This window comes from Lepisma saccharinum, chromosome 30 (assembly GCF_977018435.1).
Source record: "Lepisma saccharinum chromosome 30, izLepSacc3.1, whole genome shotgun sequence".
In the NCBI taxonomy this organism is placed as follows: Eukaryota; Metazoa; Arthropoda; class Insecta; order Zygentoma; family Lepismatidae; genus Lepisma; species Lepisma saccharinum.
The window spans coordinates 16,959,359-16,982,672 of NC_139258.1; the positions used below are offsets into that span (position 1 = coordinate 16,959,359).

A 23,314-nucleotide genomic window follows, 5' to 3' on the forward strand; every position below is an offset into this window, starting at 1 on the left:
TTAATACGTTAAGTACCTCTGATGCACTATAAGCAGTGACATGAGCTGCAAACAAGAAGTGAAAATGAGAATCGCAATAGCAAGAGAAGCTTTCAATAGAAGAAAAAATGTTTTTTTGTGGACCTATGAACATAGGTCTAAGGAAGAGATTAGTGAAAGTTTTTGTGTTGAGTGTAGCACTATATGGTTCAGAAATCTGGACGTTGAGAAGAAATGAAGAGAAACGACTCGGAGCTTTTTGAAATGTGGACATGGCGAAAAATGGAGCGTGTAAAATGGACGGACAAGGTAAGAAACGAAGCCGTACTGAAAAGAGTTGGTGAAAAAAGATCTATACTGAAGACCATAAATAAGAGGAAAAGAAACTGGTTAGGACACTGTCTAAGAAGGAACTGCCTGCTAAGAGATGCCTTGGAGGGAATGGTTGAAGGAGGAAAAGTCCGTGGAAGCAAGAGATATCGACTTATGGATGATATTAAATTAACTGGGTCGTATGCTATTACGAAGGGGTCCCGGGTTCGATACCCGGTGGAGGCACAAGTGGTTCGGATCCCACTTTAAACTGTAGGTACAGTCCCGATTAGCCATACTGTGCATAAAGTGGACTTAAAACACCATATCAAGTCAAGTCAAGTATGCTATTACGAAGCGTAAGGCAGAGAATAGGGAGAGCTGAAGATTGCAGTGAAAATCCTGCCAATTAGGCAGAAAACAATGAATGAATTAATAACAAAAAATATATAATTAGGCCTAACCGATTTTTCAAGGGGGGAGGGGGAACTGATATCCTTGGGATGTCCCGTTTTGGCCAAAACATTCTGGTCACACTAATTGGAACTCAGTTCTTCCTGCAGAAATGACACCGTAGCCCCGTTCTTCATGCACAAACGGTAGAGCAACGCCTTTCCTTTTACATACAACATACAGAGTACGAGTACACTCTGGTTGCACTACGCCACTGACTGCGATCACATTGCAGCGAGAATGAAATTCGCCCAGAACTGTCGCAACCCTCGACGAATATGTCGCAATGCTAGGATCGTAGGTTTCCTTAAAACTCTGTACATTTCCAATGGAAGGTGCGTCGTGGGAAACTTTCCGTTATTTCCATTACTTCACCCTTCTACTCGATATCTCTTTCGTGATAACAGTAAATGCCAAGCAGTTAATCTTGAACTTGCAGATGATTGAGAACAACCGAATGTCGAAACGCTGATCGCAGTGCTATCTCGCAAGTCTTGCAGTGGTTATCAATCAGTCTCAAAGTGTCTCCCTCTGGTGTCGTATCAGCCAAGATGAACTAGGAATGACTATAGAGCACTCTTCGAAGGACAGTTTAACGCGACGCAATGATCAAAATCGGGTTCCTGGGTGCCGGAAAAATGGCACAGGCCTTGGCTAAAGGATTCATAGGAGCGGGTAAGTTCCATATTCCTTAAATAGTGTTAAGACAATATGCTGGTAATATTGAGAATTGGTCACGAAGTGTTTCCATAAGTTTTCTAGTTAGATAATGTAAGATTAGCGTTTGGTTCGTATGTATTTGCTGTGCGTAATCCCTACTATCATGTTGAGAAGTTGATCACGTGATCAGCAGCATATTAACTAGGCTGCGGTTTAGCGAATCAGATTTGATTTTTGTTATTTAGCGTCGCTTTTCTACCACTTTAGCTAATCGCGACGCATGAGGATGAATTGATGAAAGGACACTTACAAAGAAAACCAATACCCATGACTGGATTCGCACCTGGGCCCCTTGGTTGATTGATTGATTTTGTGTTTTAAGTCCACTTTATTCACACTAAGGCTAATTGGGACTGGACCTACAGTTTAAAGAGATCCGAACCACTATGTGCCTCCACCGGGTATCGAACGCGGGACACCTTGATTACAAGCCGACGACGGTACCACTGCGCCATCGTGGAAGCCCTATGGGCTCCATGGTGTCGTAGCGCGCTGTGTTAACCATTCCGCCATGGAAATCGTCGAGTTAAGTGAATCTAAAAGTGAGAATGAAGAAGGTGAATCTACGCATAAGCTTGTTCTTTTTTCGCCTTAATAACACGTTAATATTATTAGAATAACTGCAGATTGAGCTAATCCACAAAAATAACTCACTTCAGGTTAAGTTCGCTTTCAGAAAAAATAAATTGTTGCATCCAGTCCAATAGGAAGAAATTCCAGTTTAAATTCCCAATTATTGATTTGGAGTCTTAATTTGACATGTTAAATTTACTTTAGTTTTTCATTAACACGTCACCACAGATACCTAGTAGGTCACGCTGGTTGGTTTGACGTAATTTGCGGTTTGGATCTAAAAATGTCCAGTTTCATTGTAACCTCCAGGGTTCCAATATGACCAAATGGGTTCTTTTCAGCCGAGAAAGTAAGCTGGCATCCGCGTTGTGATAACGCCCTGTAATCAAGGGTCCCCGGTAGAATTCCCGGTGTAAGCACATAGCAGTTGGGATCCCATTTTAAACTGTAGGCCCAGTTCCAAACTGAATTCATAACAAACTTTGCCGATCTCCGTGGGTGAGTGGTTAGCACAGCACGGTATGACCACAATGGTACCAGGTTCGAATCCCGGCATGGGTGTTCTTTGTGAGTTTCCCGTCATCAATATCATCGCTCATCCTCTTCGTTGCGATTAGCCAAAAGTGACAAAAAAGAGAAGTAAAATAAATCCAATCAATCATAACAAACTTTGACCTTTGTGAAGATAATCAGACTGAGATGATTTCCATCAAATCTAATTTTCATCCAACTGCAACCTTGATCATTTTAACTTATTTAATCTGCAAGGAAACATGTAAAACAGACAATGCATAACATATGTCTGGTACCTAGAATGAGACAAGTCCGACACTTAGGTTCAAGACTTCTTCTTGTTTGTAAATTTTACTCAAACTAAACTTATTTTTCCGTGCGGCCTATTCAAATATACGAAACGGATACCTGCCTTACAGTTTACACCAGATAGGTAAAATATTTTCCTTATCAAAATTGCAATTTCAATCCATTAGTGATAACTCAGAACCTGTGCGGCGTGGTTGCATACATTCTGGTTTCCGTTTTCCAGGATTCGTAGCGTCTAAACGAGGCATCAAACAGTTAACGTTAAGGCCTTTATACACTGTGAAGATTTATACTGTACACGCCGTGTATTGTACTCATACTATATGGATTTGCCTTTCGAGACTAAGACAAGAACGAGATAGACGTCCTCACATGCGAGACTTGGTTCACTTCATAACTAAAATCCGCTCATGAGTACATGAATCCATGTTTACAAATAAGATTAATAGTAGTGGAAACATTTTTGCATTATCAGCTGCTACAATACGCTAAGCAAACCATCTGTAGATATGGATACCGATAAGCTTTGTTTATCGTTACCATTGACCCTTCTTTTTATTGCATTCCACTCCTCTAAAAACTAGAAAGATTGTGAATTGGTGCAGAAGGTCAAAAACCTTCTGAGAACAACGAATCACGTTTCGACCTTTTTCAAGACACAATATATATGCGCCGACCTCCGTGGTGAAGTGGTTAGCACAGCGCTACGACGGCAGGGATTAACCAATCAATGAACACACAATGGGAGTTTTTCTTAATTATAAATCTTCTCCGTCTAGAATTTTGCAAAGCTCGGAACTCATTTGAAAATATACTTGTAGACCTTTTCAAAATTTTACAATGAGGATATAATAAAAATAATGCACTACTCAAAAGCAACCTGGATAGGAATTATACCATTTCGTTTCTTTGTATTGCTTTGTACGTTCGAAAAACAAAAGTTTTCTACGCGCCGGGAGACGCAATAAATAAATAAATAAATGAAATAAGATAAAGTAAAAGTTCAGGATACAAGGCTTTACAGAATCCTAAAGATTTAATAACATTTTTGACGTTATTATTGTGATGAAAAACTGAAAACTGTACAATTTAAAAAAATAATAAGCAGTACGAACTTCAAACAATTAATACAAATTGCTAGGTTGGTAATTTTGAATTGAAGAGAGAAAGCGATACCAACTTGTCAAAATGTGATACAATGTAGCTTAAAAAATAATAGTGGATGAACTTAATATGTCCAATGAACACAGAACGAACGGGATTTACAAAGACAATGAACCTCCACATGTTCCAACGAGATTCAGGATTATTAGACACTTTAAATCACACATTTAGACTTCTATGATAGGCGCTAGAACTGTCTACATACAGGGTGGGAAATAACCTTTTGCTAGGGGTCTGCAGGAAAAAGTAACAACAATTAAGAAATTATGGTAATACCAGATGTTTACTACGACAATTGTGGTTACAAAAACAAAATTCAAAGTTAGTTCACGACAAAGCACCTTGCTTCAAGGCAAATGCTAAAACCAAGACCTTCTTCGGCGAAGTGGCATTGACTTCTTCAGCAGTTCTGAATGGCCGGGTGCATCACCGGACCTGAATGCAGCGGAGCACTTTGGGGCTATTCTGAAGGACGCAGTTGAGTCCTTGATGATAGTGGAACGCGGACCGGACCGATATTCCCGGCACATCTGGAACAAGTCCTCCTTGACATGGAATGGAATACGGACTGTTTGCGAATCTTCTGAGCTCCTACCCTGATCGTCTTCGTGCTGTGAGAGAAGCAAACGGCGGACATACTAACTTATAATTTTGTTTTTGTAACCACAATTGCCGTAGTAAACATTTGGTATTACCATAATTTCTTAATCGTTGTTACTTTTTACTGTGGACCCCTAGCAAAAGGTTATTTCCTACACTGTATGTTCTAAAACTACTAAAATAAACAAGTCGCCTTTAGACAATTTGCAATTTTAACATGGACTTACTTCTTGGAGCTGCTTTTGGTAGGTAAAAGTTTCGGGAGAGGAACAAAATAATAATTGTCATAAACAGCTCGTGGTGCATGTGTTAACCTTGTTGTAAGTAGTGAAAACTAGTTTTTCCTAATTCTTTTGACTAGTTTCAACTTGAAACTAGTTTTAATGAACACTTATAGCGAAATCTAGTTTTTACTAGTGAAAAATTTCATCGTTTATGGTAAGCACGAGACAATACTTTAAAATGGTTTGGCGTGGATTGTGACTAGTTTCGACAGTAAAACAACTAGTTTACTTACACTAGCTTCGACTAAGATATACCTAATTTGATTCCAGTTTTAACTATAGCATTCGTTAAAAGTGGTTGTAAGTTACTAAGTTTCCACATCATCATCATCATTATTATTATTTCGGAGGTATTTTGAGGGGAGGTTAAACCTGCAACCCCCCTCGACGCAGTCGGTACGCCCTTGCTACATTGTGCAGATATTGCTCTTTTTGGAAGAAGAAAGCAAACGCGAGTTCGTGTTTATGAAATTATCAAATTAGTGAAAACTTTTCAAAACACATTCAAACATGAATTTCAGGGGACTTTAAACAATGCCAATATTTGCAATTTTACACAAACGGTGAAAAAAGTATTATTTTTGTTTATTTTAATTGGAGTGAAATAGGCAAAATCCCAATCTGTGATAAATTATCACCAAATCGATTTTTTTTAAAAAAAATGAAAAACAGTGTTTAGTTTTCTCCGACAATTTACTGCATTTGTCTTGCAAGCCAGACAGATACTAAATGAAAATAATACATAACATTCTAAAATTAAAACTACTGGCGACATTTAGCAAATATAGATATTGCATATCATGTGCTTCTGCGTGTCCTAGTTAGACTAAGGCATTATCTTTTATCGCATTTTTTTAAACTTCAGGAATAACTTGGTCATAGTCCAAGGTCTTGATGTTACGAGGTCTGAGGGAAGTATCAGAACAACGATATGTTTGTACAGGATTTAGAATTATTATAATTGTTAGTAATTTGGACAACAAACAATTCACGACTTTGTCTTTCTAGTCAGAAAATTTGATTACAACAACAACAACCTCAGTTCACAGATCGTAGCATGAAAGACTTTCGAGTGCATTTTTCTATTTCACCAAAGTTGGTCCGTGATAGTTCAGTGGGACTGACATCAGGCACAGCGTGCTACAACGCCACGGATCCAGGGTTCGAATCCCGGCATGGGTATGTGCGTTCTTTATGAGTGTCCATTCATCAATTTCATCATATCACCACTCATCCTCATCTTTGTACTTATCCAAAAGTGACAGAAAAGCGAAGATAAATAAACCAAATCATCAATCAATAGATGAGTGGCATGTTGTAGCACTGTAATCAAATGGTCCCGGATTCGATTCCTGTTGTGTGCACTATAGTTAAGGTGATCTCAAACAGGGGGTTATCCAAAATGTTCTAATGTCGGGGGGTAAGGATGATTTTAGGGAAGGTAATGGCAAATTTAGCACAAAATGACAAATGAATCGAGCTTATATGCTTTGGAAAGGTGTGGATACGTCACAATAATTTATCTCGAATTTTCCATCTGAGGGTATAACTCGTTTTTAAATTGAGCCTTTACGGGTGCGTTTGTGAATAAATTGCTGACTTTTGTGGTATTTCATTTTAAACTGTTACTTCCGTCCACAGTGGCGGCGATTAGGGGACGTTGGGGCAGTTGCCCCCCACTTCTTGCCACTTTTGCCCCCACACATGCTAAACCTTATCTACCAAGGAAAAATAAACTGTCCCCCCCCCCCCCCCAGTTTTGGTACCCAATCGCCGTCACTGTCCGTCCATAAACAACCAACTCTCAGACTGCTAATGCCTACAGGGACGCCGGGCAAGATGCCAGTACACCCTTTGGACTATGGCTCCCTGCCTCTGGTAAGATGCATAACAACATAGGGATGTGACGTAGCTGAAAATTTACCGATGCCGATGTACTCACCGATAATTTTTGGAACTGATACCGATGCCGATATTTAACCGATTCCGATACATAAGATTATTAAACAGAAATGGGATGTTATTTTCTGCATGACAAAAATAAATTTGCTATGTACATTTCTATTGCATATCATATGTATATACATATATATTTTCTCAAGAGATGCGAATGTACATTTGCATCTACAAAAGGTTATGCGAACCTAGAGATTTAACATTAGTACACAAGCAGTTCTTTGAAATGCAAAATGAATTCCTGTTCTGCCAGATTCAACTTCAGAAATACGAGATTTGGAAGCACTTCACGAAGTAACCTACTTCTTCTCTTATTGCAAATCTGTTCAGCAACACTGAACACTCAATCACTGAATACTGATGCAGCAGGTGTGCCCAAGTATTTTCTCAGCACTTGCTTCAAGTTTGAATACTCATTTTTGAATTTCCAATACAACAGGAGATCCTGGTTCAGCAATGTACTGTTTTATTTCCGATTTATAGTTAGGTTGATCCTCTGAATGAAAGTTTGCAATAATTTTATTACAAAAACTCTACAATAATGACGAATCATAACCAAATTTTCAATAAATCTTACAAAACAAGAATATAAAACTTGTTAGAAGGTAAAACTCTAGTATAATCTGTACCGGTTTAAATATCGGATTTTTGCAGATTCCGATACCGATGCTGATATGTCAATTTCTGTCGATTTTCATACATCTGTAATCGGCTTTGGCACATCCCTACTAGTTCATATTACTATTTCTAACTAGCTAATTTAAATTTTAGTTCGCATTTTTTCTCTATTAATCTGCTTTTCACTGACATTGAAATTACGATGTAAATATATGAAGCTTGTATTTCTAGTTCACTGAGGGCAGGTCATTAAGTTTTGTTGTTAAAAATTCATTTAAAGCTGGAATCGATCACTATTCTACATTTCTTGCACGGTAATTATTCTCTAAAGGACATGAGAAAATATGTTGTGTTATTAATTTGACGATGGTGATAATGTAACAATAATAATAAAATAATATATCTATTTATGTGATGAGCATGATTTGACAACCAGGTACATCACAATGTCAAAGTAGGTGATAAAAGATTACAAAACTGAATATGTAATTATGAAATAATACAATGGATCCTAGAATCTTATTCATCAATATAAGTTCATATTGTAACTTTCCACAAGTTTAGCTATTAAACCTCTGCCCTTTTTGAGACGTCATAATTGAGATATTCCTCTGGGAACTTTGTAAGATAAGGTAATAATAATAGACTAATGTAAATTCATCTCTGAGGAAACTCTGGGGGGTAAAGGTGGCCAGGGGCGTGGTGCTGATCACATGACCCTCAGCTCGGCCGAGATCAAGAAAGCGTTGTGCCCTAACCCCACACCCCTATACGCCTTCATGGTGTTGTGCAAAGCACAGGGGAGCACTTTACTTTTTTTACTCTACTAAATAAACATATAACTCAACGAATTCATGAGGAAAACTTCGAGACAAGGAATTCTACAGGAACCGTTTAGTGGTTAGTACTGGTTACAGCTCTGTTGTTTCCTACGCATGCTTCCCTTTGCTTTTGACTGAGTGTTGCGGCTAATTTAATTATGTTGATTGATTGATTTGCTATATTTTACTTCGCTTCTTGTGCCACTTTTGGCTAATCTGCGAAGATGGGGATGAGTGATGATATGATGAATGGACACTCACAAACGCCCATGCTCAAGCCGGAATTCGAACCAGGGACCCCTGGCGTCGTAGCGCGATGTGCTAACCACTCCGCCACGAGGACCGGCTTAATGATTTTGAAGAAATAGCATGGAAATTTAGACCACTTCAGTTGAACTTATCTTCTGACCTCATGTTACATCAGGAAATGTTGCGAGAAGGTCACGTTGCAACATGATAAATTGAAAACTCCTTTCTTTTATTGTTATTTTGAAACAAGCACTCATCAGAACAAAAAAAAAAAAAACGAAATGCTATTCTGCTGGTGGTCGTTTACAAATATCCACAATCACACACACACACACATACATACATAAAGAAAAAGGTGATGACCTCCAACGGGGAAATCGAAGTTCGAGTCGCCAGGAGTAAAGGTTGTTGTAGAGGCAAACTATCCTATGTGATTATGACGAATTTGTAAACAATAAAAATACGAAGAAATCAAAGGTAAATGACAGGTTCAAGGGAGTTGAAAGCAAAAAGAATGTTTCGTGGTGGGAAAGATAGTTGAACAAGTAACAAGGAAAGTTAACAGGTGGCGTGAAATCGGCGCCAGAAAGAATTGTGGGGTTGTAAAGACGAGCAGGCAGCTTTCGCAACTCGAGTGTCACTGTTATAACATGTGACGTATTTATTGTCTGCTGTGCAAGCTATGACAGATTATTGTCGGTTTCAAAATGAAATGAATTAAAGAAACCCTATTGTTTGAAAGTGACAACAATGAACAAGAAAATAAATTTTATAGTAAATAGTAGTGTTACTGGGCAGATATTTTATATCTATATCAGTTGCGATTAACCTAAAAGTTACAAAACAATATTAAATGACCAAATATAAATTATAATATTATACAATTATAAGATGTTGTTAATTTAAAAACTATTGAATTGAAAGTTATCTGATAAAAATAATAATTTTAAGTTAACTCAAGGATATCCACATTCCTTCGCCAGAGAAGACAAATCATGTGATTGACACCCCCCTCCCCCCAATACTTAATTGGAAGCTAGCGACGCCTTTGATGTGGAACCTGTGATTTTAAACAAGATATTGATGTGGCCAGGATATTGACATCGATCAATCAAAGTTGATTGTAGGAATGGGGGTGCAGCGAACTGAGTTTATTTTCCCATCTACTTTTGAACCGAGTGCATTTTCGCGTTCTTAAAGTTGCCGGTTTGTTCCACTTACCTGCTCAAGAATTTTGTAATTTTTCAAGATTTAAATCCTCAAGTACTAGTATAGGTGAGACAGAGACTGTTCTCTGACAAGGACACACTACTTTCGTACAGCAGGCTTTTCCAAATTGTATGTTAAACAAGGTAGAAACGGACAGTGCATAGCATAAGTGCACATTGCACACTCACATCAGAGTATCGTCACTGATAGGTGGCACGTCGGTAGAAGCAATGTTGCCAGCATGCAATAGATTTTCCCTTACAATCGCGTAGGAAATGGATTACGATGCCAACACATGTCGAGGGCCAGTGGCATACTAACGGGAGTACATTATAACATTTTGTTGAGAAGGGTACAATAACCCCCTAAATCCACAAGGGCAAATTTAGAGCCAAATCGATCAAAAATTGTGCTTTTGTGAAAATTTTTAGGAGAGGTGTTGGCTGTGAATAAAAATAAATCACTGGCTCCACACTTCAGGGACCAAGTGATTAGCACGATATGACGATATGAAGAGGGGGGGGGGAAACACATTCACCCATTGGAAAATGAATGTGAAGGAGTTTCTTGAGGGGGCAATACCATTAGGAGGAGGGTTATATCTTTTCATCCTGGAAGAAATACCTTACTCCCCCCTCCCTGGGAAAATCCCTTGGGCTTCATGTTGGACAGCTAAGTGTTCTAGGTTCAAATCTGAATAAGGCATTGATTTGTGTTTGTTGTTCTTTCGTCTATTTCCTAATTCACCATTTTCATTGTCGTTAATAATGATATAATTAATGTAAATACTGTACAAAATAAAGAAAAACTATGTCTGTTGCAAGGATAATCTATATGTTTGTGCTTTGGACCATAGCACACAGTACTACTACTGCTTTTTCATTTGAACTTGGGCCGGCCCCCATGGTGGAGGGGTTAGCACATCATGCTACAATGCCAGGGGTCCCGGGTACAAATCTTGGCCTGGGCATGGATGTTTGTGAGTGTCCATTCATCAATTTCATCATATCATCACTCATCCCCATCTTGGCAAATTAGCCAAAAGTAGCACAAGAAGCAAAGTAAAATAAAGCAAATCAATCAATCATTTGAATTTGGTGAATCAGTATGTAGTGTTTCATATGTTTTATCTACCTATCTATCTTTCATTTGTAGATAGGCCATACCTAGACCTCGGATTTTAGGTTTTTAACCTATTTTTTCCTTTGCAGTAAATAAGAAATAACACATTATATCAGCGTTTCATTAAAAAACGAAACAACTGACGAAGTTTTATAGTGCCTAAAATAACCTATTTTGCTTGTTAAAACCTATTTTAGGTTCATGTGTCTAAATTAAACCTTTTTTTAGGTTTTACAGGATTTTTATATCTCACAGAGGTATTTACTAGGTTTGGTGGCGAAATAATTCAATGACTAGTGTGTTTGAAACATGTTTTCTGTCGATTTCCCTCCCTCCAAGTATGTGATGTTTATCAAAGCTTTAAACAAAACAAAAAATGTCTGACGTCACTGTTACCTGCAGATAGTGGCAGCGAACGGGGACAGTTCCCCCCTACTTGCCTACTAAGATAAAGTAAACTGTCCTTGCCCCCCCCCCCCCCCCGCATTTTCAGTTCTGGCACCTAATCGTCTCTACTGCCTGCATAGTCCCTTGCTCACTCTCGTGTCAGTTTGGTCCTTTTTGGCATTCACGCCTTGCGAGGTAATGTTTCAGCATTCAAATTTGTTTTGATTGATTTGGTGTTTTAAGTCGACTTTATGCACAGTAAGGCTAATCAGGACTGGACCTACAGTTTAAAGTGGGATCCAAATCACTATGTGCCTCCACCGGGTATCAAACCCGAAACCCCTTGATTACAATTGCACTACTGACTATGTTTCTGTTGAAAGATAATTTTCAGCAAATGAAGTGATCCTCACAGACAAAGCTGGAGTTTGAGTGGGGTTAACACAAAAAGATTAATAGTGGTCACTAGGACCATGATAAAATTCAAGTGTATAATTCCTTAGTTTCAAGGCGAACTTTCCAAAAATTCAAGAATACAAGCAGATGGTTTTCTCTATTCCAACCTTACATATTACCGAATCTCACCCTCCCTTCCACACACAAAAATGTTAACAATTTAAAGGATTTTGTATGATTTCAATGTACCAAAAAATTTACCTAATCAACTTCAAGATATATTATTTTGTAATAATCTTCCATCTTTCAGATAGATTATTCTGCAAAAGACACAAAGTTAACAGATTGAGAAAATTTTGTTTTATTTTCCAGCTTTCTTTTCCTTCATTAAAAAAATCTAAACTGAGAGAAACTTGCCTCAGGACATTTATAAACTTGTATAAATTTAATGGGATTTGGATTAAAAAAAGTTGCAATTTTTCACGTCTACAGACAAAAAATTGTAATAGCGAAAACATACGGTTGTACGTACCATTTGTCATGTTTTGCCAAAATTCATGAATAATTTCCAGAGCCAATATTTCATGCATAATTTCCGGAGCCAATAATTCACGTGTAATTCCTGGAATTCAAGGAATTCCAAGTGAGTAGCAACCCTGATATTGTGCAGGAAATTATACATACGTAATTCATTTTTCATATCAACTTTTTCCAACAGCACAAGTGCAGTATTATAATAAGTTGTAGATAATTTTGAAAATGATATAAAGAAATGAAAATTTGTTTAGAAAATTAATATTTGATTATTACGGTTCTTGTGAAATTTTGTTTTTTAACGATTGTATCTAATCAGTAGGGCTAGGATTTTGATGACCTTAAAATTGACAAAAAATGACCTTTAAAATATAAGCTTAGAAAAATGACCTAAAAATTGTGAAAGATTTGTAAAACAAATTTATAAACTACCAAGATAAATTCAAATTACAAATTAACGTTACAGTATCTATCACATGTTCATTGCGTATGGTAGTACATGTAAGAAAGTTCACTTTTTGTCATTTTTTACACTTCAAGTACTGAGTTGCAGTACACAACGAAAATCATATGCAAATTTTCAAAAGTGAATGATTGTCGATTGTCGGACAAGAGGAGCGTACTTGAAATGAACAAGATCACTTGAGACACTTGCTGTTAAGTCACTTTCAATTCCATGGAGTGCAAATCGCTTCCCTGACAAAATGTGGGATACAGTGCACAAAACTTTGTACCCCTTGTTTTTAACAATAATCCGTCTGGCGACAATGTATTTGCTGATAGAGGGGGAAATCACATTGTTTGAGCTGAATTGTTACACAACAGCTTGTATCAACAATACTGCACAGAATTTCTTTGTTTCTTCAAACACAGTCATTCAGAACTGCGCTGAAGGCAATGAGACGAGAGTCGGGAACCTCTCTCCAAAGGGTTACACTTGCATGTAAAATGTCCCTTCTTTCACCAAAATGTAGAAAAATGCATAAGATGACTTTTAAAAGGCAGAAAAATGACTTAAACGGTCTAAAAAATTTTTAAAAATGACCTTTACTCCAAAAAGGGTCAAAAATGCAAAAATATGCCCTAACAAAGGCATCCCAATTTATTCACTTACGTGTAAAACATGTTCCTATCTACTTATGCAATGTTTCTGCCTTACCAAAAAAAAGATGCATTTGCATCAAAATCCTAGCCCTACTAATCAGTATTTTTCAGGAATTTTTAACCAAATTAAGTCTTTTTGCAAACTATTTCAGGATTTTTCGAGTCTAATTTAAGGTTTTTAGAAACTATTTTATGATTTTTAGAACCTATTTTAGGATTTTTAGAGCCTATTTTAGGAACCTAAAAAGCACATTTTTTAGAACCTAAAAATGCGAGGTCTAGCCAAACTTAATTCATCAGCGTCAACTATGAAACCATGGAACATTGTTGCACACAATCAGTAGAATATTACATATTTCAAGAGTTTGTTGCATCAAATAGGAAAACAAAAATGGGAAAGAAAACTTGTTTGCCTCCAAGTTGCAGAAGTTTGTGAAGTCTGGTTGATTATACTGTGCCTTTCAAGATGGATATTTGAGATCCTCTCAAGCTTATTATTGATGTGATACCATTCCTAGAAGAGAGGTTGCTTAGTTCATTCAACCTTATTGTATTGGGATTCCTGACATTTTAACTACCATATCAAGAGGCGTGATTGATCAAGGTATATCCACATTGCATTGTGGGGGTATTGCATCTAACACCACTTCCAAGGGTTTGTCTACATGGATTTTACTATGAAGAAGCAGTATGAGTAATATGGCTAAACCTATGTGGGGAAGCAGTACTTCTCATAGCTCTGTCACTTTGACTAAGTTGTTTAATGGGACTTTGCTGAAAAAGTTTGGCGAAGTTCACTTTATTCTCAGATAAGCTTATCGGGACTGAACCAATTGGTTTAAAGTGTGCAATGTGCTTTCACCAGGTACTGAACTTAGGACCCTTGATTACAAAGGAAAGGCCATAGGAAAGGTTCAGGGAATGTTGTGAACTGAACATAGGGCACTACTCCACTCCCCTGATGGAGAAGTTCTACAGCTCTGACAAACAGCCTCCTCCATCCACTTACAAATTTTTAAGCCATCACAGAGTCCACCTGAGAATATTTCAACCACTCTTCATCAAATGACAGTAAGTATATTAATATATTATTAAATTCTAATTCTAATTATTATTCTTACCCTAGGGTTGGTGAAACCAGAAAATATAATAGCTAGTTGCCCTCCTGCAGACTCCCACTTCTTGGAGGATTTCCAGGTAAGATATTTCAGTTCATCAAGAATTCCAAACTAGAATAATTCGTTGATTAACTGGACAACAAACATATGAGTTCATATGGTCCATACACTACTCATTAAAGAAACATTCAAGTTAAAAAATATGTATACTCAAATTGTCCATCATCATATCCAGTTTGTTTTGCATCATGTGAGGTTTAAGTATTGAAACAAAAAATCAACAATTACTCTCTCTCTGACAACACCACCATAAAACCATCTCGCATAAGACTATGCTGTGTAAAAGCAAGTTGAACATACAAACAAAAGATATGAACAATTTGCATCTACATATCTTTGAATTTTACTGTATTTGAGAGGGGGAGATGGTCACATGGTCAAGACACTTGTAGCAACCGAGGTCGAGAGTGTGTGGAAACTAACTTCCTTGTCCCATATTATGCTTTAACATAGAAGACTTTCTGTTTGAAAAGAGATGGGGAACATAACATCAATTAAATAATTGTGTACACTGAATTCTTTCAGAACCATTGCAAATGTATAAGGTTATATCATAAGTTTACACAATTCAATTTATATTTTGATTGTTTTCACACACTAGATAAAAAGATGATTTATAGTTTTCTTCTTTCCTATGTATTACTATTTATCTACTTTCAGGAGCTGGGTTGTCGTACCTCTTATGAAAACCCAGCAACAGTAGAACAATCCGATGTTGTTGTTTTAGCCATGAAACCAAATGCAGTTCCTCACGTCTTAGATGGAATCAACTCTGTTGTAAGCACGAAGAACCTAATAATTTCAATTGCCATGGGTACTACAATTGGATCTATAGAACAGGTAAATGGAGGATTGCTCTAATTTGGTTTATTTTACCTCGCTTTTCTGCCACTTTTGGTTAATCACGAAGATGAGGATGAGTGACAATGAAATTGATGAAGGGACACTCACAAAGAACATTCGTGTCCAGACTGGGATTCGAACCTCGGACCCTGTCGTCATAGCATGCTGTACTAAACACACTACCATGGGGTCGGCAATGGAGAAAATGTTGTGAACCGAATATGTTAATGTATTAAAAGCAATTGCCTTTACCCTATAGTTTCTAGTATATCTATGTCCTTCTTAAAGGTTTGCATAACCACTTTTTGTAGGTGCAAAATAATATAATATAGTGTAGAGTGACTAGCCATGTGAGGTTGTGTGTGTGTTTATCTTGGTGTAACCTTGAAAAAGTTCTGGGAAACCAAGATGAATCGTAACAGAAAAAAAAACCACTACAAATAACTATATTATATTATTTTTTCATACCTATAGTTTCTATAATTGCATCCATTTCAGTGATTCTATCAAAATAACCATTTACCTTTCACTGTTGTAGAGACTGCCAGAAAGAACACGTATTATTCGTGTGATGCCCAACACACCAGCCCTTGTGAGATGTGGAGCAACTGTCTTCGTATGTGGGTCGTCTGTGAAGGCAGGAGATGGAGAGCTTACTAGTAAGCTGTTTTCATCTCTTGGTAGCTGTGATGAGGTTCATGAGGAACTCTTGGATGCTGTAACAGGAGTCAGTGGCTCAGGACCTGCTTATGTAAGTAGCAACCGGCTCAGGACCTGCTTATGTAAGTAGCAACCGGCTCAGGACCTGCTTATGTAAGTAGCAACCGGCTCAGGACCTGCTTATGTAAGTAGCAACCGGCCCAGGACCTGCTTATGTAAGTAGCAACCGGCTCAGGACCTGCTTATGTAAGTAGCAACCGGCTCAGGACCTGCTTATGTAAGTAGCAACCAGCTCAGGACCTGCTTTTGTAAGTAGCAACTGGCTCAGGACCTGCTTATGTAAGTAGCAACCGGCTCAGGACCTGCTTATGTAAGTAGCAACTGGCTCAGGACCGGTAGCAATGCTTTTTATTCAGATTTTTCCCCCAACCCGTGTGCCAGTTGACAACATTTGTATCGTTTTGGAGAGCTTATGAAACGAGGAAGTTTTTTCCATAATTTTTTACGCTAAGTGTGTTACCATTTTTTTGAGTAATCCTCTTCGATTTAAACGATAATTTCCAAATTTCTTCATGACGTGTGCTCCAATGACTGTTTTTTTCTGTGGGTATGGGAATTTTGGGCTGTTAGCAACATGTCGATTAAGTGCCCAGGATGTAGTAGTTTTTTCACAATTAGTACTTTTTTGTTGCAAGTCGGAATATGTCACGAAAATCTACAAACTGCAATAACTAGAAACCCATTGATTTCCGACCCCCGGTGCATAGGGTCAAATTTGTTGCAAATGTGCTCTAGTATTACCACTTTCCAGGAATAGGTCGAATTACCAATCACACTGTATATGGTATCAGTTGTTTGACTTGTTGCCAGACAGTTATTAAATATTCAATTATACTATAACAGAATTTTTTTTTATTTCATGAAATGTTATCTTTGCATCTCTACTAGTTTTTGATTGTACATTTGAGAAGACCACTTGATACATCTGTTGCACCCAATTGCTTAGATTTCTTTACTCTCTTTTAAGATATTGAAGGCTTGAGCTATATCATTGTTGTCTTCTATTGTTATCCATTTCACCAAACATTTATAATTGAACCCATTACCTGGGCAGATCTATGTATAGACTCTCTAAAAGCTCCATTTTTGCGGAGTGTATATATAGACGGTATTTCATAATTATCGGCTGCTGCATTGCGGAAAGTAGGTTTATAGACCCTAATTTTTCGTGCTCATATTAGTCTATGTGGGCAATTGGCAATCAAACAATCAATTGTTAATGCTTTGTCTGTTCCTGAAAAATGAATATGGAATGTTTTTTGTGGCAGAATCTATATATAGATTGGGTTCCTTAGCTTCATTATGCAACAAGTCTTTTTATACAATGCATTCATTTTGGCTCTGGGCCGAGATAGCACATGAACAACTTTCAACAACTCTTTATAACACAGGTTAGTACTTGTTGTGTAATATAAATATAATTGTCTACATGCTAAAGATATATGCATAAATAAGCAATACATTACGAGACGAAAATGCCGGCATCTGCATCATGCCACGTGCTATCTCGGCCTAGAGCCAAAACGAACACATTATGATGAAACTAATTTGCGATTGCATCTATATAAAGATGATTTCATTTTGGAAGTACTTCCCTTCAATGTCGCTTCAGGGAAAGGGTTAATATTGGATCAGTAGAATATCGTTTGTCAGTAAATTTGATTAGGCACTTTTTTTCTTGTTATTGGTTGAAATATCATGTCCAGTCTATCGTTTATACTATGTATGTATTTCATGTATTTTAGATGGGCGTTGCCATAGAGGCTCTGGCAGATGGAGGAGTGAAGATGGGAATTCCTAGAGACCTGGCTTACCGTCTTGCTGCTCAGAGCATGGTGGGTGCTGCTCGCATGATTCTGGACACAGGGAAACACCCTGCAGCTCTGAAGGATGACGTTTGTTCACCTGCTGGTAAGTCCAAGAAATTTTGTACATAAAGGTGGCTAAACCTTTATGTACAAGTTTTAATACAATAATTTACCATATTTGCCAGCATATAAGACACACCGGCATATAAGATGCACTCCTTTTGGAGAAAAAAGCTTTATCACTGAATTTATAATTAATTTACAGTATTTCATATATAAAGTAATGTGTAAGTCTACTTTCAACAAATAACTTACCTTATCTAACTAGAAAAGAATACATTTTATTCTTCTTCGTCACACACCGCAAGAAAGAAATAATTTAATTCAGAACAGAAAATGGTAATAAAAAACCTACTATCGGCGTATAAGTTGTTTTTCAGACCTGTTTTTAAAGGAAAAAAGTGGGTCTTATACACCGGCAAATATGGTATTTCACACGACTTTCACATTATCGAGAGTCATGCATGGAAATCTTTGATTACAATATCATTAAGGATAAACAATATTGAACGTTCTTCTTGTAGATTTTCGTTCACTAATTCTCAAAAATAGATTCAGATAAATGTAACAAGAGAGTCTGTCAAATTAATATCAAGTTACACTGAAATAATTAAAGTAGTACATATTGCTGCAGAAGGATAATTGTCAACATCGATGCATATTGGAAGTTGTTTGATCACACATTACAAAGAAATATATTTGATGACATGGTCATAAAATATATTGTTGGGGTGCTTTACAGACTACATCACAATGACATAATACTAGTAGTAAAACATTAAGTTACACAATATGGTGTTATGGTTGTTAACATGTCTTCTTAGCATTATTGTATATAACTAGTGAATGGCACCAACTTTTGAAAACAATGGGTGCGCTGGACTCAGATTGTTGTGTAAATTTACATAACACAACACAAGCCTTCATCCTCACTCACTTTCATATTACCAATATGGGCACGAATAGTGTAAATACTACATAGATGGGATATAAAAAAATCATAAAGTATTTTTGATAACATTCACTCCGTAATTAACTTGCGATTATAAAGAATCCTGTACAAGTATAATTATGAAATGTTCTCTTAAATGTGGGACACTTAACTAACTCTCTTGCCTTCTTGAACCCGAAGGTTCATGGCTGCAGCAACATAGGCCTTCCATCTGCCCCTATTCTGAGCAAGATCTATATACTCTTTTCCATCCCTACAGATTTCCTTTAGGTCCATCTCAACATTATCCCTCCATCTTAGTCTTGGTGTTCCTACTGGTCTCTTACCATCAGGTTTCCCAACACCTAAGTTTTCTTGATTTAATCATTCTAATAATATCCGGACATGAATATAAATTATGTACTTCTAAATTATGTAACCTTCTCCACTCACCTGTCTCCTCATCTTACACTTACTGAAATATAATAGGTAAATTTTTGGATGGGCTCGAGCCCCAAGAGTTACACATTTAATGTAAAACACTTGGTAATAGATGCCTCAGCTGCTTATAAATCTCCAGGAGATTAAATTCAATACAAAAGAAGACTGCGAGGTAGGATAGTTTCGTCTCATGTCATCCAATAAAATAATTATTATCCGGTCATTATACAACAAAGAAGTTGTATATATCATCGCCCAAAATATACAAGATAATTACCACAGATTTCTTACGTAATTTGATAAAAGCTTTACCTTCTGAAGCTTTGCGATATGTGACCAAACAACATCCAGTATGCACTGAAAAAGAAAACACATGGTTATCGAAACACTGGAAACCGTTTGGCAGAGAGTTCCAGACTACTGGTACATCCATAGAGGCATGAATATTTAGTTTTTGACAAAAACACAAAATATGAAACAACACACTGTAATGTTCAATTTTCATGCTTTGGAAAGGTGCGAAGTGCATTTTCCTCCCATGTTTTATCACAAAAGTATGAGAAATGAACCGCAAAATGCAAAATAAACTCAAACACGAAATTTAGTTTATTTACCAATGCAACACTTTCTGAATTACCCTGCGAGTAATGCAAATCATTGAAAATTGATGAATTCTGCTGCAAATATTTGAGAAGCAAAATGAATTCCTTTACACATGTTACATGCCTGAACATCCAAACCCAATGATCAACATACGGAGAATTAGTTGGTGGAAGCAACAATAGATGGCAGCGTGATGGAAAGGCAGAAAATAAATTGATTGACGAAATTAGAGGACACAGAAAGTGATTATATTAAACAAAACAAATGAAAGATAATGAGTACAGATTAAACCATTATAAATATAGGATACGAAATATAAAATAATAGAGGAATTATAATGATTAATGAAATACTCATGAATTAGACATATAGGAGAGTAAGGAAGTAAAGATGTTGATTCAAGTGTGTCTTTTTTCTCTGGCGTTAGGTTTTTGGTTGTTTTCCCTTGGAGGCGCTATATTGATATTTGTCGCCCCACTGACTTTAGTCCCACTGGGCCATAGGTAGCGCTCTTACATTAGTGGTCCTGGGTTGTCTCTTTGGTCGTTATCTAGGTGGCACTATATCCAGATTTGTCGCCCCAAAATACATCTTGAGTTCTGTTAGCCAAATTCAGGCTTCAGGCCAAAGAAAATGGGGGAACGCTCAGGGAAAAGAGCTCTACTGAAGAAATAGGAGAAGTAGATGATCCTTCTATAGAAGAAAAGAAGAAATAGATGATCCTTTCTACATAATAGTAGGAATATTTAACCATTGTACAGAAGAAAGAAATAGATGATCCTTTCTACATAAGAATAGTAGAAATATTTAACCATTGTACAGAAGAAAAGAAGAAATAAATGATCCTTTCTACATAAGAATAGTAGAAATATTTAACCATTGTACAGAAGAAAAGGAGAAATAGATGACCCTTCTATAGAAGAAATAGATGATCCCTTCTACAGAAGATTAGAAGAAACTAGATGATCCCTTCTACAGAAGATTAGAAGAAACTAGATGATCCCTTCTACAGAAGATTAGAAGAAACTAGATGATCCCTTCTACAGAAGATTAGAAGAAACTAGATGACCTTCTAAGAAGATTAGAAGAAACTAGATGACCTTCTAAGAAGATTAGAAGAAACTAGATGACCTTCTACAGAAGATTAGATGAAATAGATGACCTTCTACAAAAGAATAGATGAAATAGATGACCTTCTACAGAAGATTAGAAGAAATAGATGACACCTTCTACAGAAGATTAGAAGAAATAGATGAGCCCTTCTACAGAAGATTAGAAGAAATAGATGAGCCCTTCTACAGAAGATTAGAAGAAATAGATGAGCCCTTCTACAGAAGATTAGAAGAAATAGATGATTCTTTCTACAGAACAGAAGTATTTAATCAAGTCATAGAAGAATATAAGAAGTTAACCTTCCCCAAAAAAGAAGGAAGAAGAAGAACAAGAAGCCAACCTTTTTTTCCTATTAGAATATAATTTTGTATTGAGAATTTAAGCATATAATATTTGTAATTGTGAAGGTTTCAGAATATATATTCTCATTCTTATATCAATTGGCATATACAGGAGATGGACAAAAATATGGAAACACCACAACATCGGAACGGGTGATATGGACGCAATTTTTCCACTTAAAATCGGACATGGTGCGACATTATTTTGTTTTGCACCGTGAGATAGGACCCTGTCGGCCTGGTAGGAGTCCACAGTTGCACTGTAGATAGCGTTGATACTGAATCATGTCGGAGCTGACAGTGTTTCAAAGAGAACCAATTGTTGGTGTCCACCTTGCAGGGCCTCTGTTACCACGCGTATCGAGAGGGACTCTATTCAAGATCATGATGACATAATAGTGTGTCCAGAAAGACATCATCTGCGTGGACGAAAATGTACCTGAGTGACAGAAGGACACTGAGAAGGATTGTGACCATGTTTTGCATGAATAATAGTACAAGATCCCATTATACGCCATCCAGGACTTTTATTTGTCCATTCCTCGGAGACTGCAGGCTGTTTTGGAAACTAAAGGCAGTTCTGCACCTTATTAGCTACACCATTCCGGCTTTTCTTAGGTGTTTCCACATTTTTGTCCATCCCCTGTATCTCTGCTTTCTTATTTACTTTCCAAAGAAAAGAACCCATAACCCTCGAGATTAGCCGTGGTATACAGACGGATGCTGTGATCCTAAAGTGTGGCTTACACGAGGACATAGCATAAGTGGCACTCCCAATGTGGGGCCTTACACACGAATAGACGTAGCACACAGGAATAAACTTACTACTCAGATATCTACATAAGTATTCTGCTAGAAGGGAAATGTTTCTTTTGTGTAATAAGTGTAATTTTTAAATCAAATTTAGGGTTTTATTCACTATTTTAACACCAATATGTCATATTTTATACCACCTTTGATACTGATATTATATTCAGCATAAATATGTGGCTCTATGTATCCATATTGGGAATAATGCACACATGTAGCAAATTTTTACCTAAGTGCCCCTTTTCTCTATCTTTCAGGCTGCTCTATTGAAGCTATACATCACCTTGAAAAATGCGGATTCCGAGCTGCACTCATTGGTGCAGTTGAAGCAGCTACACTCAAGTGCAGAGAAACTGGCCGAACTTCCTTCTAAGCTTTTACAATCATGTTTATATTAAAGGAGGGCCTTATGTAACACTGTAGCTAATGTGTACGGAAGGAATAAATCTGAATCAACTGGTAATTGCGTTTAGCATTATTGAAATGAGAAAAGACATTTGAAAGAAAGCTACAAGAAAAACATCGAATGGGACAGTTGATGTTGGATTTAATCTAGGTGGGTCGGCACAGATTTTAACAAAGTAAAATTTTGATATCCTACCTTCATACAAAAGCAATTAGATTTTATTGGACCATACTGATCGCCAAATGAATGTGTGTGTAAAATTTATTTCTCTATTCATACTATGGGAATGAGACACGTGGTAATAGTAAATTAAGGTACTCATGTTTTCCGCGAAGCTGTTTTACATTACAGTAGACTCGTGATTAACCGAGGCTCCGGGTTAACCGAGGGAGTGGTTGGAAAACATCGTGCTTCATAATGCAACCCCCTGTTTGTTTATGGAGTCAAGTCACCATCCGCGGTGCATGTGTTCGTTACATTGTCGTTGTATCCGATTGTTACGGTGGTGTTTAAGTCTGTGTAGGCCTATTCTAAGCGGAAAAAGTAATTCATTTATGTTGTACTAGTAATAAATAATTACTATACAGTTTTAAGTGTTGTTTCGTCATTTACGACCTATTAGCACATTATCTCCGTATTATTAGAGTTTTTCTGTATCCGAGGTAATCTCTGTGCCAATTAGCTTGGATAATCGCGAGTCTACTGTATTTTCTATTAATTTCGGTAGCCACTGGCACAATCCTCGTTGGAATTCACA

General features: G+C 37.1%; 1 protein-coding gene across 1 annotated transcript; it reads left to right on the forward strand.

Moving 5' to 3' along the window:
• The first annotated feature begins 1,067 nt into the window (after positions 1–1,067).
• On the forward strand, positions 1,068–22,614 carry P5cr-2 (Pyrroline-5-carboxylate reductase-like 2). The gene is made up of 6 exons (XM_083115568.1): positions 1,068–1,419; positions 14,430–14,500; positions 15,142–15,321; positions 15,863–16,075; positions 17,790–17,955; positions 22,409–22,614. The coding sequence occupies exons 1-6, from the start codon at positions 1,350–1,352 to the stop codon at positions 22,522–22,524; spliced, it is 816 nt and encodes a 271-aa protein (XP_082971694.1). The 5' UTR covers positions 1,068–1,349; the 3' UTR covers positions 22,525–22,614.
• The last annotated feature ends 700 nt before the right edge of the window (positions 22,615–23,314 follow it).